This window comes from Neovison vison, chromosome 10 (assembly GCF_020171115.1).
Source record: "Neovison vison isolate M4711 chromosome 10, ASM_NN_V1, whole genome shotgun sequence".
Taxonomy (NCBI): Eukaryota; Metazoa; Chordata; class Mammalia; order Carnivora; family Mustelidae; genus Neogale; species Neogale vison.
This window is the reverse complement of record NC_058100.1, coordinates 63,732,676-63,746,410: the sequence shown is the minus strand read 5'-3', so window position 1 is coordinate 63,746,410 and position 13,735 is coordinate 63,732,676. Positions and strand designations below refer to the sequence as shown.

General features: G+C 53.7%; 1 protein-coding gene across 4 annotated transcripts in view; it reads right to left on the bottom strand.

Annotated features, from left to right (window-relative positions):
- Positions 1 to 10,211, bottom strand: part of LAMB3 (laminin subunit beta 3) — a 39,298-nt gene extending 29,087 nt beyond the window's left edge. The window contains exons 1-3 of one of the 4 annotated variants that reach the window (XM_044267487.1): positions 10,194 to 10,211; positions 8,095 to 8,179; positions 6,803 to 6,957 (exon numbers count right to left, since the gene is read on the bottom strand). In XM_044267487.1, coding sequence (XP_044123422.1) covers positions 6,803 to 6,957; positions 8,095 to 8,122 — 183 coding nt within the window. In that variant the 5' untranslated portion in view covers positions 8,123 to 8,179; positions 10,194 to 10,211. Of the gene's footprint in view, positions 1 to 6,802; positions 6,958 to 8,094; positions 8,201 to 9,498; positions 9,744 to 10,193 lie in introns of those variants that run through there. The other 3 variants (XM_044267485.1, XM_044267486.1, XM_044267488.1) reach the window with 3 other exon arrangements.
- Positions 10,212 to 13,735: the final 3,524 nt, after the last annotated feature.

Below are 13,735 nucleotides of genomic sequence, written 5' to 3'. Positions count from 1 at the left end.
GTGGAAGCCCTTGGTGGCGGCAGGCCCCATCTCTGGGGTCCACTGGCCAACGGTTCTCCCGGCCGTGCTACCTCAGAGACGCGGCCTTATTATCAATTCAGCCTGTCAGGCCTCCAGCCAGTTTGGCTCCTACTTGCTCTCCATCTGGAAAGGCTGGGCCTCTTCCCTTATCCTGGAGCCTTCTAGAAGCTCAGCAGTCTGGCCGGAAGACAAACCCTCCCAGAGAGCTGGGGGAGGGCAAAGAAGAGAGCGAGAGCCAGCAGGAACCTGAATCACAGTGAAAATAGGTGGGAAAAGGTAGGTAAACACGAATCGAAGCTCTGTGCCTTTGTAGAGCACGGAGCTAACTCGAGAGGGAAGTGGAAACAGCCTCTGGTTTTCATGGCCCAGCTCCCTCCCATGAGCAAGCCAGAGACTGTGTCTATCTAAGGAGATAGCATCAGGGTCATGGCCGCCAGCCAGGGCCTAAAGAAAGGAAGCCAGGACCAAAAAAAAAAAAAAAAAAAAAAAAAAAAATCCAGCTGCCTGCAAGAAAAGGCATTCTCTCCACTTCAGCTTCTCACTGGTAATACGCAGGCGTGGCATAAGATAATGAAGTTCCTTCTTGCTCTAACATGCTATTCGAATTCTCCCCTACTCCAGCTTATCTGCTCAGAAGTTTAAAACACTCTGAACAAGAATGCAAAGGAAGGAAGAAAAAAACCCAAAAGGACATTACCCAGATGCCGTACTGGAAAAATGCACGTCTCAGCTAAGTGAGCAGAAGAAGGAGCCCGAATGGCCCTCGGTCAGCAAGACCTCCATTGGTCCCCACTGGGATTCACAAGCCTCAGCCCTTCTAGATCAGTGGATATTGGCGGCGAAGGTCAAAAGTCAGGTTCCGCTGGGGAGCTGAGGAGGAAAGCCCCAGAGCTATCAGGCACTTTCAACTTCATCTTCTCTCTCTCTCTCTCTCTCTCTCTTTTTTTTTTTAAGATTTTATTTATTTATTTAACAGGCAGAGATCACATGTAGGCAGAGAGGTAGGCAGAGAGAGAGGAGGAAGCAGGCTCCCGCAGCGCAGAGAGCCCAACGCGGGGCTCGATCCCAGGACCCTGGCATCACGACCTGAGTGGAAGGCAGAGGCTTTAACCCACTGAGCCACCCAGGTGCCCCTCATCTTCTGTCTTGGCATGAAGTGACACCTTCACCAAAGCCGTCACTCCGTGCCGCCCTCTCACATCCAGACTAAGCTCAGGAGGCTGACTGTGAAGCTGGTCAGAGACGATGGGCACCACACACCCAGAAATGACACTGCACCAGGCTCTCTCCCGGGCACTGCGCATACATTATCTCATTGCCTCCTCCCCAAATCTCTGAGGTCGGTATCTTCCATTAAAATATGCAGATACTCATTTGACAGATAGGAAAGCAAGTCTTAGAGAAGTTAAGAAACGTGTCCGAGTCCATAAAGCTGGGAAGAGACAAAGCAGGGATTTCTGTCCCAGGATGTCTGCACCTAAATCTTCTTGGCCGGTTCTAATTCAAGGGACACAGAGGTCACTTGGCAGCCCCTGGAAGAGACCGGAGCTGGTTGTCAGGATGCTCCCTCCCTTCTTCCCTGGGAAGGACAGCCTCCGCCCCAGCCTGGACCTCTCCAGAAACAGAGATATTTCCCTAGACCTGAGTGCAGAGAATTGCTTTGCTTGTCTGGACCCCTGCAGGCTCTGCCTGTGACAATGGTTCCTACAGCTCCCGAGGACAAAGAAGCAAAGAAGGTCTGCAAAATGTTACCAGGACTTCTGGAGACCTGAACCCCAAAAGCAATGGGCCAGCAAAGTTTGAGGCCACTTGGGTCTGTCTCGGCCTTCCCATTACAGCTTTCCCAACTCTCCAATCCTTTTAGCCCCACAAGCTGTATCCCCCAGCCATAACAACCAGGACCCAAGATTCTCACATGCCACCAACCCAAGTTTTGCTTCCTTTTGATGGTAACACTTTCCCCCAATGTCCCTCTCCATGAACTTCTATCCCTCAAAGCTTACCCACCTTGGCCTTTACTCTCTTGGAACCCTTCACAAAAGCCACAGCTAGTTTTCTTTCTTTCTTTTAAGATTTTATTTATTTATTTATTTAACAGAAAGAGAGAGAGAGAGAGATCACAGGCAGGCAGAAAGGCAGAGAGAGAGGGGGAAGCAGTCTCCCTGCTGAACAGAGAGCCCAATGCAGGGCTCGATCCCAGGACCCTGGGACCATGACCTGAGGCGAAGGCAGAGGCTTAACCCACTGAGCCACCCAGGCTCCCCAACACAGCTAGTTTTCTGATAAGCAAACCCTGGTTGAGATATAGTGGTCTATGATAGATTGATATGGTGTCTTTCTCAAGAGAGTTTGTATTTCAAACAAAGAACACAACAATGCTTCATCCAAAAGAGTGGCCCACCAATGGCGGGAGCTTTGGAAGTTTTAGAACTGCTGAGAACTTCTGGGGAAACAGGGGGACAGACAATTTAGTCAGAGGCAGTCTCAAAGTACAGAGACATAAGGAGCTCACACATCCCCTGCTTCCGTATTAGCCCTGCCAAAGGTCCAGAAAACAGATAACCATCGAACAGAGAAAGACAGTGGTTGTCGGGGGGTGTACATGTGGGTGCACTGACATGCGTGTGTCTGTCTGTCTGTCTGTCTCTGTGTACCTGTGTTGGGGTGGAGGGCATAGCAACTGGCTACTGCTCCTCAGCTTGTTTCCAAGAGATGAAAATGACAGCTGTTGGATTTATACAGCTAATTAACCTGAGGAATGCACTGTGTAAAACTATTATTAAGACAGCTGGGTAATTAAGTTTTCCCCCAGAAAGGGAGGGAGTGGGCGATAAATAAAGCATTTAGGGGAGCAAACACAACATTGGAGGACACATTGTCAGAAGCAGAAATCAGGGCTGGAAAGCTTCTGGGCAAAACGCACTGTGTCTTGGGGAGCCTGAAGCAGCCCAGAGATGACCGGAAGGGCACAGCTCAGCCCCTGCCAGTGGAGAAGCCCCTGCCTCACAGATACCATGCTGAACCCATGGGGTCACACACAGCCCAGCCATCTCTGAGAGGTAGGCAGACATGCTAGAAGTGAGCAAACACAAGGGCCCACTAACCTAACTCCTTCATTTCATACACGGGGTCACGATGGTCTAGAGAGAACCCAGGAGCTAGCAAGGTCCCATCCCTCATCTAAGGGTCAGACCACGATCAGACCCAGAGAGTCCCCACCCCCTGGCAGGACAACCTCACCGACCGGGATTGCCTCCAGATTCTCCAACAGTCCACTGCAGACCAGACTTGCAGCGGCCACCTTGAGAGCAGAGTGGGCTGGCCCAAGGATGGGTTATTTCGATAAGTGTGCAAGTGCATGTCCTAATCAGGGGAGAAATGCTCAGGAGTGTGATTCGCAGATGGGGTGGCCTCTGCAAGCAGACACCGGTGCCAGAAGGTGGCTGTGTAAGGGGAGGGGGATGGAACGTTCAGCATCTTGCCGACACCAGCCTTGGTCAACTCTGCTCATTCCTTTACACGCTCCTCACACGCTCACCGGGCTGGGGGCTGCCGTGACTCAGGTTTCAAATGAGGAGTCAACGCTGAGAGAAAATACAGAAGAAGACAAGGACAAGGAGGCACACAGACATGCCTCAAGCTCTAGGGAACAGTGACTCTGCCCAGATGTTAGTTAGGACCAAAGGAAGGAGAACAAGGAGACAGGGCCGTTTTGGTAAAGAACAGCCTGGGCCCAAGCTTGGATAGTTAAAGGGCAGTCAAGGCAGGCAGTCCTACGAAGGGCAAAGTTGGGGGTGGGGTACCCCAAGGCAAAGCTGACCAAGCCCTACGTCATTGCAAGGATTGCAACCTGGACCCCAAAACCACAGAAGCAAGTCCTCGAGGCTGATAGGACTTAGCCACTGAGACCAAATCAGGCAGAGGAGATAGCAAGGGAACAGGAGCCACACTCTGACACCGGAAGCTGGGAGAGATAATTCTGGAACTGGAAGGAGTCCCCATGGCTCCTGCAACTCCCATTCCACTGAGTCCTGCTGGGGTTAAGAGAGGAGGAATGAGCAGTGTAGAACGTCCCAGAGTCGTAAATCTCTGGTGCACTTGCATTCGTGCCACGTCCGTGGGCAGACGGCAGGTGCGGGATGAAGTCGTGCTTGGCTCAGAGCTCACCATGTCACAGAAATAGAACAGAGACACTAACCAGAAGCTTCAGCTTGAAGAAAGTGTGTATATGGGGCCAGGAGCTGGTACGAAGGGGTGAAGGGAGATGAGAGAGGGGCGGGCACCAGGAATGCAGTTCTGCCTCATGCCTCATCTCTGCCTGGGGCTCCCTGCTACACCCACCCTCCGTCTCTAACTCCTCGGAAAACTCGACACCTGTGTTTCCATCAGAAGTATGGGGCCCCGGCACACACCCAAACCCTCCCAAAGGCACACAGAGATAACAAGCACCCCCACAGGAAGCACCGTGCAAATTAATTGAGATAATTTCTGTGAAACTCTTGAGTATGAGGCCTGGGACATATAACATGTGCCTAATAAATTCTAGCTGCTATGCCTATCATTTGATAACAGAATATATTAAACGCAAAAACTGAAACTGGAAGCCAGCAGAGTTAAAATATTGATTCCCAATTGTCATCACACAGCTGCCACCGCAGCCTGCGAGGGTGTAGCTCTGTGCCTTGGGGGTGTGTCTTCCTTGCTGTCCACCAGTAGCCTCTAGGAAGTAGAAAGGGAAAAGAGGGAGAAAGGGCAAAGGAACAAGGGAGAGGTGGAAGGTGGGGGGCTCTCCGCAGTCGGCTCATTCCCAGAGAAACCTGAGGCCAAGAGCAAACCTTCAGACCCTTTCATCGAACACTCATGGAAGAGGAAGTTAAGGCTTAAAGAGGGGGACTGTGTTGCCCAAGATCACACGCATTCAAGATGCCCCACCTTCTACTCTCCAGAAGAGGCTGCCTGGCTTTCCTCCCCCTCATAGAAAAGAGGGGGAAAAGCCAATGTGTCTCAAGTTTCAGAGCAGCCAAAATAGCTGGGATGTCTCCATCCCCAGGGTTGCAAAAGTCTAGACTTCCCTTTTGCAAGCACCGTTCTGTCCTCAGGGGGCTGCTTACAAGCAAGGAAGGGAGGCGGTGGGCTGCGGCCTCTGACAGAGGCAGAGGGCAGGCCAAGGTGAAGTCAAAAGGCCAAAGCTTTGGGGAAAGAGGCTGTCCAGACAGAGCAGGGCCTGAGGGGACATCCCAGCACCGGAGCTCTGAATTTCTCCTGCTTCCCCCACGCCAGAAGGCAGGTCCGCTCAAGGAAGGAAATCAGCAGAAGCCTCCCTGCAAGGTTTAGACATGGCTTAGTGGCACCAGATATAGGGCATATGTGGGAAGGGAGCAGTGAACACCATTCCGTTGCCTAGAAAGCTCAATACGGCCAGGCCCCCTGATGCCTGTGGAGAAATCTGGGTCCACAGGGAGGCCTGGCCTAACATGGCCATCTGACCCAACACTGTCAGACTGGCTTTCCCACATCCAGCTGGGTGAGAGGCAGGAACCACAGCCATCTCTGCTCTGCACCTCCGAAGCCACTACTCAGCTCCATCTGCCATTAAAAGTAGCAAAAGAACACGGGACTAGAAGGGCAATAGCGCCCAGCGGCAGTAGCCGATGCCACCTCCATTGTCCCAACTACAAGGACAGTTTGAAAAGAGGACCACAGAGGACCCAAGTCTCCTTCATGCAGTCAGTCTCTCTCACTCCCCTTTTTTCTGTATTTCTCTCTTTCTCTCTTTTTCTGAAAAGACTAGAAGACTTGGGGAACACGCCTCCCTCACACATTCCTTTGTTCAAACCTTTGGTTTCAGGGCAGAAAAATGGCCAAATGAGACATGCGGTTGGAAAACAAGTTAACACTAAGTGGTTTCCACTTTGGTAAACACAAGGCACCGAGAATGACCCCCACCTTGTTGAAAAGAAAAGAAAGTAGGTCAACATTCCTCCAGAATAGGTCCAGAGGTGTGTAGAAGAAAAATCCCAATAGCTCTTTGAAGAACTCAGTTGCCTAAACAGGGAATGTTAACTGACCTAGGTCAAAGTGTTTGGGTTTCTGGATTGTTCAGCTCAAGCTCTTACTTATCAGCTGAGTCAATGAACCCCCTCGCTGGCCTCGTCACTTCTGCACCTACCTGGTTGATTTATGTCCTCTTAACAGCAGTTGGGCTGTTTCCCACTTGCCCGAGGGGACCAACGAGGCTGAGAGGTAAGTAAGTTTGGCTCTTCGTACTCTAGCCAACAATCAACTATTCTGCCTTTAGCTCTGTCTACACTCACTTCCCAACACTGGCCAGAGCGACGGGAGCCAACAGTGACCATGGCACCCCTCAGCTCATCTCATGGCAAGAACACAGCCCAGTGCACCCATCCCACCACCTGTGCTCGGTCAGCCTCGACTTCGTCCCCCACAGACGCCACGCCGGCTCTCAGTTCTAAAAGATCAACATTCATCTGATTGTCTGTTCCCAAGACTTGAAAAACCATCCTGCCCATACCCAAGGACTGGGGAAAGACTCCAGCTTTCCCGAGCTATTCAGCTGATTCTGAAGATGTTTTCTCTCGCCCAGTGAAGGAGAAAATTTTTTGGAGGCCGAGATCTGGCCTTAGGCTTTTCTTGTACTCTCCACAGCACGTGGAGCTGTGGCTATCCCAAACACACTTCAGGCATTCTGTGAACAAAGGGCGCCCTCCCCCCGCCCCACCTCGTCTTCTCCAGCCCTGGAGGCCATGGTGCTAGGACCTACCTCGCCATACTGGGTGCAGTAGGTCTCAGGTTTGGTCAGTCCGCAGGTGGATGAAGCTCGGAGAAACCGGGTTCTTCCGATGAGCAGGTCCCCAACAGGTGGATAGCAGGCCCCACGGGAGCAGGTTTGCTGGGCACACAGGAGGCCGGGCCAGACTAAAATCACAGGGGTGATGGGGAATAGCCTAGCGAGAGGAGGGCCCCCCAGGCCACCCCAGTATCCCCCCAGGGAAGCATAAACCAGCAAATCAGCAAGCCTAGACCCTTTCCCTAATGTTCCCACCCATTGGTGACTCTAAGGACTGGAATCCTGACACTGTTTGGTTAAAAAAAAAAAAAGAAGAAGAAGAAGCTGATTTCATGATCAGTAACCTATAATTTAAAAAAGAAAGGAGGAGGGCGCCTGGGTGGCTCAGTGGGTTAAGCCTCTGCCTTCCGCTCAGGTCATGATCTCAGGGTCCTGGGATTGAGGCCCGCATCGGGCTCTCTGCTCCGCGGGGAGCCTGCTTCCTCCTCTCTGTCTGCCTCTCTGCCTACTTGTGATCTCTGTCAAATAAATAAATATATATATATATAAATTATAATAAATAATAATATAATAAAATAATAATAAAAATAATAAATAAAATAAATAATAACATGATAAATAATAAATAAATAAATAATAAATTTTTAAAAATAAAATAAAAAATAAAAAGGAAAGGAGGAGAAGCACCGGCTACCAGACCCCCTGGATGATCCTGAAATGTGGCCTCCATATGTGACTCTGAGGATCCTGCTGCAGGCCCATGCTCGGCCACTGGGACACATGCCTCCGTCCCTTCACCAGCAGCCGCCTCGGTCAGCGGCCAGAGCGGGGCTGGCTGCTCACCGCTCGTGCACCGCCAGGAGTTGCTGGCACTCCTGCTGCTCCTTTACCCGCCAAGGGGACCCAGCCACACTTTGTGAACACCCAGCGACAGTCCCCTGTAAAACCCAGCCGTGATGGCTCTGGAACCCACGAGAGAGTAAAAGGCTGGGCCATCAGCTGTGCCGGGCACCTGGGGAACCACAGCCACCCTCACACTGGAAGAAGAAGATACTTGGGAGCCTCTCAAGAGAGGCCATCGTCTTTCCCAAAGGCCCAAAGAACGGGGAAACGCCACGGGGGCCCCAGGAGACAAGTGTTCCAAACTGAAGGACGACGGGGTGACCGAGGGATGATACCCACCCTTCGGTATACTCTCCTCCCCCACGTAGCTGTCCCTTCCCTGCCACACAACAGGGCCTGGAAGGATGGGAAGGGAGACTTACCAAAGCACAGGAGAAGGAGTGGCCTCATCTTCAGCCAACAGGGGACTCCCCTCAGAGGACCTCACCCGGGACACAGCAAAGCAGCCTGGATAAAACAGTACAAACCCTAAGGGACAGCAGCCCCCTTTACTTAGGGTCTTGACCTAGGATACTTGTAAGCAGCAGGTTCATTTGTCACCAAAAGCTTGCAAAATGCCAGAGCCCTGGACCCCTGTCCTAGCTGGCCGGTGATGCATACTGTACCCTGGGAAAATGCCATCCCCTCCCAGACTTCATCTTCCCCCATGGAGATGGAAGGGAAAGAGGCTTGGCCCTCCCTGGCCCACACATTTGCAAGGACAATGTGGGGAGCAGAAAAGGGCTGGGCCTTTTGCAAGGGAGGAGCTATTAAGATGTCCAAGGACTTGTTGCTCCCCCCACCCCCCAGAATTGGCCTTTCTCAGGCCTGCAGACCCAAAGGTGAGTGCGTCAGAGTGGCTGAGGGCCTGGAGGCGAAGCCTCTCGGCCACCCGCATAGTCTCCAGCACCACCCGGGGCCTCCCTGAGGGGGAGGCTCTGGTGACCACAACTTAGAGCTAAGCAGGCCACTGGGACACAGTGGGGAGAAAGAAGAGCCTGGCAGAATTTAAGAAGTGAGTGAGGATTTCATTGAAACTGGAAGCATCTTAAAATGTCTCCCATTATGGTCCAGGGCTGTGCAGACCTGGGATTCTGGAAGCTGAGGCTGGATACTAGACCGCGGAGGCAGGCCCCACCCCTGCTCCTTTGGGGTCCACCTCTGACTCGGTTGGGAAGAATGCTCTGCTCCAGAGACAGCCACAGAGCCCTCTGGCTGCGGGGAGAGAAGGGAGAGGGTGGCAAGGCAGTTGCAGAGAGGGAGCTGGGGCCCTCCCGGCATCTACATTCCACAGGCTAGTGCCTGGGAATCATGCCTTCCAAACCTCTCCTGGAAGAGTCATGGGCCCGGGGAAGAGACAGGTGGCTGAGGTTGAACAGCTAATCTTGGCCCAGGAGGAAGACCCACTTCTTGGTTTTCATCCAGTGCTCTCTCTGCACTCCTGCCCCCAGGCTGCAATCCCGCACAACCAAGTACCAAGGCCCTGGGAAGAGCTCTAGCCCCGCCAGCCCACACTTTCCCACTTCTCTTTGTCCTCAGCCCAGATCTGAAGCTGCTTCCTCCCCAGTCACTGAAACACTTACCGATGTGAAAAGGCAACCCAAACAATGGCAGACATTTAACCTAGACTTTGCAGGTGAGTGCGCCTGCTCAGTGCCCTCCCGGGAGGAGGAGGAAGGAATCCAGAATGAATCGGGACCCTGCAGCCAGGCCCCAGGCACCCCAGACACAGACAGCCCTGCTCCCGCACCTGGCCTCCACCACGCGGGGGAAGGCCGGTCCCGTACCTTGCTCCGTGCTGCTGCTCTTCGTTCTCCAGGTAGGCTCTAAGAGCACCCCTTGAATGTGGGGTCTCTTCTCCTGGCTCCCAGTTTTTAAAGAAAGGCCTCACGTCTGGAGACTCCCCCGCTGGGCGTCACCCACTGCAGGGCGAGCCTCAGGAATCCAGCGTCTGGCACGCCCATGTGCCGTCACGGCACACACACACACCCCCCGCCCGCACCCCCAGGACAGGACTGGGCAGGTGGGTCCGTCTCAAAGGCCTCACAGCAAGCTCATCAGTCCCAGCGGCCTGTGGGTGCCTGTGGGGGTGGGCAGGGGTGGGGGTAGGGGTAAAGGGAGCCACTGCAAACTGAAAGTCCCAGGCGTTGAATGTCAGTGACTCCCAGGGGCCAGGGAAGGGCACCCACTTTTGCCACAGGCACTGTACTTGGCACTTCCCCAAGGCCCACAGGGGTCAGCTTCATCCTATGTCCTGGGCAGCCCTGGACAGAAGACTAAGCAGAGGACACAAAGCTCTTATATAGGCTGTTACTGCCCAGACCTGCACTGGGCTGCTCCAGACCTGTCACTGGGCTGCAAAGCACCCTGGAAAGCACCAGACCCCCTCCCGATGGAAGACTAAAAAAGTGGAAAATCCCTGCTTTGGGGGAATTTGCAGGAGCTTTCGGTTCATTGGGAAGGGGGTCACAGCCCAGCTCACCCAAGGAATAAACAGGAGTAAACTCCAAATGTCTCCCCTCCAGATCCCTCCGCAGGTTGGCAGGGAGCCCTGGGACAGGTAACTACCTGTGAGTCATGCCCCCAGCTTCCTAAGGGCTGGTCTCCCAGCCCTGCCCTCCCCTGGCAGGAATGCTAGCCCAGAGGGCTAGAAAACAGACCTGACCTGAAGCATAACCAGACCAACTTCCTGTGCCCACCCCCATCAGGCCTGAGAACACAGCTCCCTGTGTGGGGCTCTGGGGGCACAGCTGCCTGAGGGCCACCTGACAGGGTGGCAACAGGCCTAGAACAAGAGGCTGGTCTCAGAGGACACTCGTCCCCAGGTTAGGATCAGGGGGCTTTTAGAGAGAGGTTGGAAGGTCCCCCAGTCCCTGTCTTGGCCCTGCAGAGCAGAAGAGCCCCCATGGTTGTGAAACACCACTGCCTCCGAGTTTCTATTTAAGGGAGACTCTTAACTACCCAGTCCAGGCTTCAGTGGCTCCCAAGCAGAAAGTTCTCTATGGTTTGAGGGTTAAGTCCAAGAAATGGTTTGAGAACCCTTAAGAGGAAAATGGAGGATTTTTGTGGATTCAACTGGGCATTTCTAATCCTTAGGTTCTAATTTAGTCCCCTAGGTTTGGATGGGCAGAGGAAGTAGTGTAATTAGCAAGTGGGCATGAAGTTGTTTATATGCAGAAAGGACAAGCCACTAAATGTTCGTGTCTAGACCCCCTGTAAGAATTCCAACGAAATCTGGCTGAACTCAGCCAGCCCCAATCAGCACAAGCCGCTTTCCTTCATCAGCCAGCCGCTGCAACAAGACCGCAGAGAGACCCCATCCCATCCTCCGGAGAAAGATCACTGCTGCCAAACCCACCCCCCACCCCGGGGTTCTGAGCCCACCAGTCTGGTTTATTTCTCTCCATGTCTCCAGCTCCCTGAACTCAAGGTCTCCAGGAAGCCTTCCCCCTCCTGGAACTGCCCCCCCTTCCCAGCCCACTACCAGGAAAGAGGATATGACAAAGAACTCATTAATAGTTAACCAGCAGAAGGAGCAGGTGTGGCGATCCCAGATCCGCAGACGAGGCGGGGCCTAGTGTGTGGTGGGCCTCACGCTGACTGACTGGAGCCCTTCAAATCCCCCCTCCTTCTCCTCTCTCAGGAGGCCAAGAGCGCAGGTAAATAAGCCTGTAGTGTCTTGGACTTCACAGGTCAGGGCAGATCCCAGCAGGGGTCTGGCTTCACAGAGGAAAGTGGCAATTGCTGTGTCTGGGCCTCACACACACACCCTGGGCCCAATCGGGGACAGTGACAGCATTTCTGCAGACCCCAAGGCTAGCCCAGTCAGCCCCCTTCCACAGGGATCCTGAGCACTCCCCAGGAGGTGAGGGAGAGATCTAGACACATCCCACACCCCCCCAGGGATGTCATGGCCTCAGACGCAGGCTTTGAACCTCAGAACCTAGTTTGTTCGGAGACAAGAAGCCTAAAACAGAGCCAGAGGCTGGGTTAGGACCCGGCCAGGGCTAAAGGCCAGGGTGGGGGCACCACGACAATGCCCACCCCCACTCTGGTCTTCCCATCACCCCGTTGTGGAGCCCTCAGCGTCAGCACCACCACCGCCAGCCCCCAGACCTGGCTCATCAGAACTTGTGCTCAGGGAAGTGGCTAGTCAAGTTATCCCTGACTCCTGCTTCTCTCGCACCCCCTCATGCTACAGGAAATGTTAGTTCCCCTTCCCAAGGCAGCTTCCACCCTCTGGGCCCAAGCCTCTCTTCCCCCGACTTCTGCAACATCCTCCAACTGGTCTCTAGCAGACCCCACACAATAGGTCATATCTTTCCTCTGCTTGGAACCCTGCACATGCTCCCCGTTACAGTCAGGGTCAATGCCAGAGCCCCTGGAGAGAGTCCGTGAGGCCCTGTATGACCCAAGTACCCCCATTATTTCTCTGTCTCTGCCCCTTGCTCCCTTCACCCCAGATGCACACCCTCCTGTCCTCGGGCTTTGGCCCCAGATGCCTTGGAACACAGTATCCCTGGGCCCGGAGTGGGCCTGGGCATCTGCTTCTGCAAGGCTAACTATCTTACCTCTTCCAAGTCTTTGTCCAAATGCTACTTTCTCAATGACTCTGACCCATTTCCCTGCCAGATCCCAGCTCCACCTACCCTCATTGTGGGTAGGCTGGATCTTTTTTGCTGTTGTTTGCAAAACGTAACCACCTGTAAACCAACTGTACTAACTTACCTATTTATCCTGTTTACTTCCTGACTCCTCCCTCCAGAATCTAACGCCCAAGAAGGTAGAGACTCTTGTCCATTTTGTTCACTACTGTTTTCCAAGGCTGGGAGTAACGCTGGGCACATAGTAGGTGCTCCCACTGGGCACATAGTAGGTGCTCCCGCTTCATGCAGCGAAGAGGTTCACACTGTGGGATAAATAACTGAGGTAGTTTTAGGAATCCCCATGCACTTCGGGGGGAACTTGCGTTCTCAGAGGGGACAGGCTGGGCGTCCCGTCCCCAGAACGGGTGGCTGAGCGCAGCATTTCCAGCAGCAGCCAGCCGCAGAGAGGGGTCGTTTGGGAGACACCTCCCCTCGGATTACAGCCACCATGCTGCTAGAGGCAGAATGCCATACGCTTCTCAGTCTTTCCTGGCAACACGTGACAGGGCGTGGGAGTGGCATCAGAAGCTCCTGTCTCCGTCATCCATCTGCCCATCTGCCGGGGAGATCAGCCAAGATCTGATCAATGAGATCAAGGGGTAGAGAACAAGGAAAGGAGGGAAGGTGAGAGGAACGGAGAGGAGAGTTTAAGGAGGCCAGGAGAGCCAGGGCCAGGCTAGATCGCGGGTGCTGGAGGAAGGGGCACCAGGTGACTCAGGCCCGGGCACCATCTGTGTACTGTGAGTCACACCTGAGTCCGCGTCTGTAGGACAGGATAGGCTCCAGGAACATCCCCGGGGATTCGCCACCTGACTCAAGCTGGCGTGGCCCTCCACACCTCCACAACAGCTCAGCAGCCCAGACACTGGCCCCTCTTCCGCACTCCTCTTCAAAAACCAGAGGGGGAAAGTGTATCTGTTGTGTGACTGAGCACAGACAGGAACCCAGCCTGGGGCAGAAGCCACCAGAACGGGAGCCTGGGGAGCATGGCCTGCCATCATCGGGGACTCCATTCGGTGCCCTCCTCTGTCCCCCAACCCTTCACTCCTCAACCTGAACATCCGCCCAGCAGACAGAGGCACACATCAGCTTGGGCCTGAGGTCTGGGAGGAATGAGACAGACAGCCTGGATGAACTACAGCTCACATTTTACCTGGTGCTCCGGGGTGTGCCCGGCACCATTCCACTACTGTGTATGTACTGATTCGATCAATACTCACTACATCCCTGGGGGGTAACATTTAAATATCCTCACTTTCCAACTGAAGAAAATGAGGCACATTTTCGGTAACTTCGTTCCAGCTACGAAGGGGTCACCTGAACCCAGACCAGTTTGCTCCTGCATTCATAATTTTAACCACCACTTAGATACTAACGT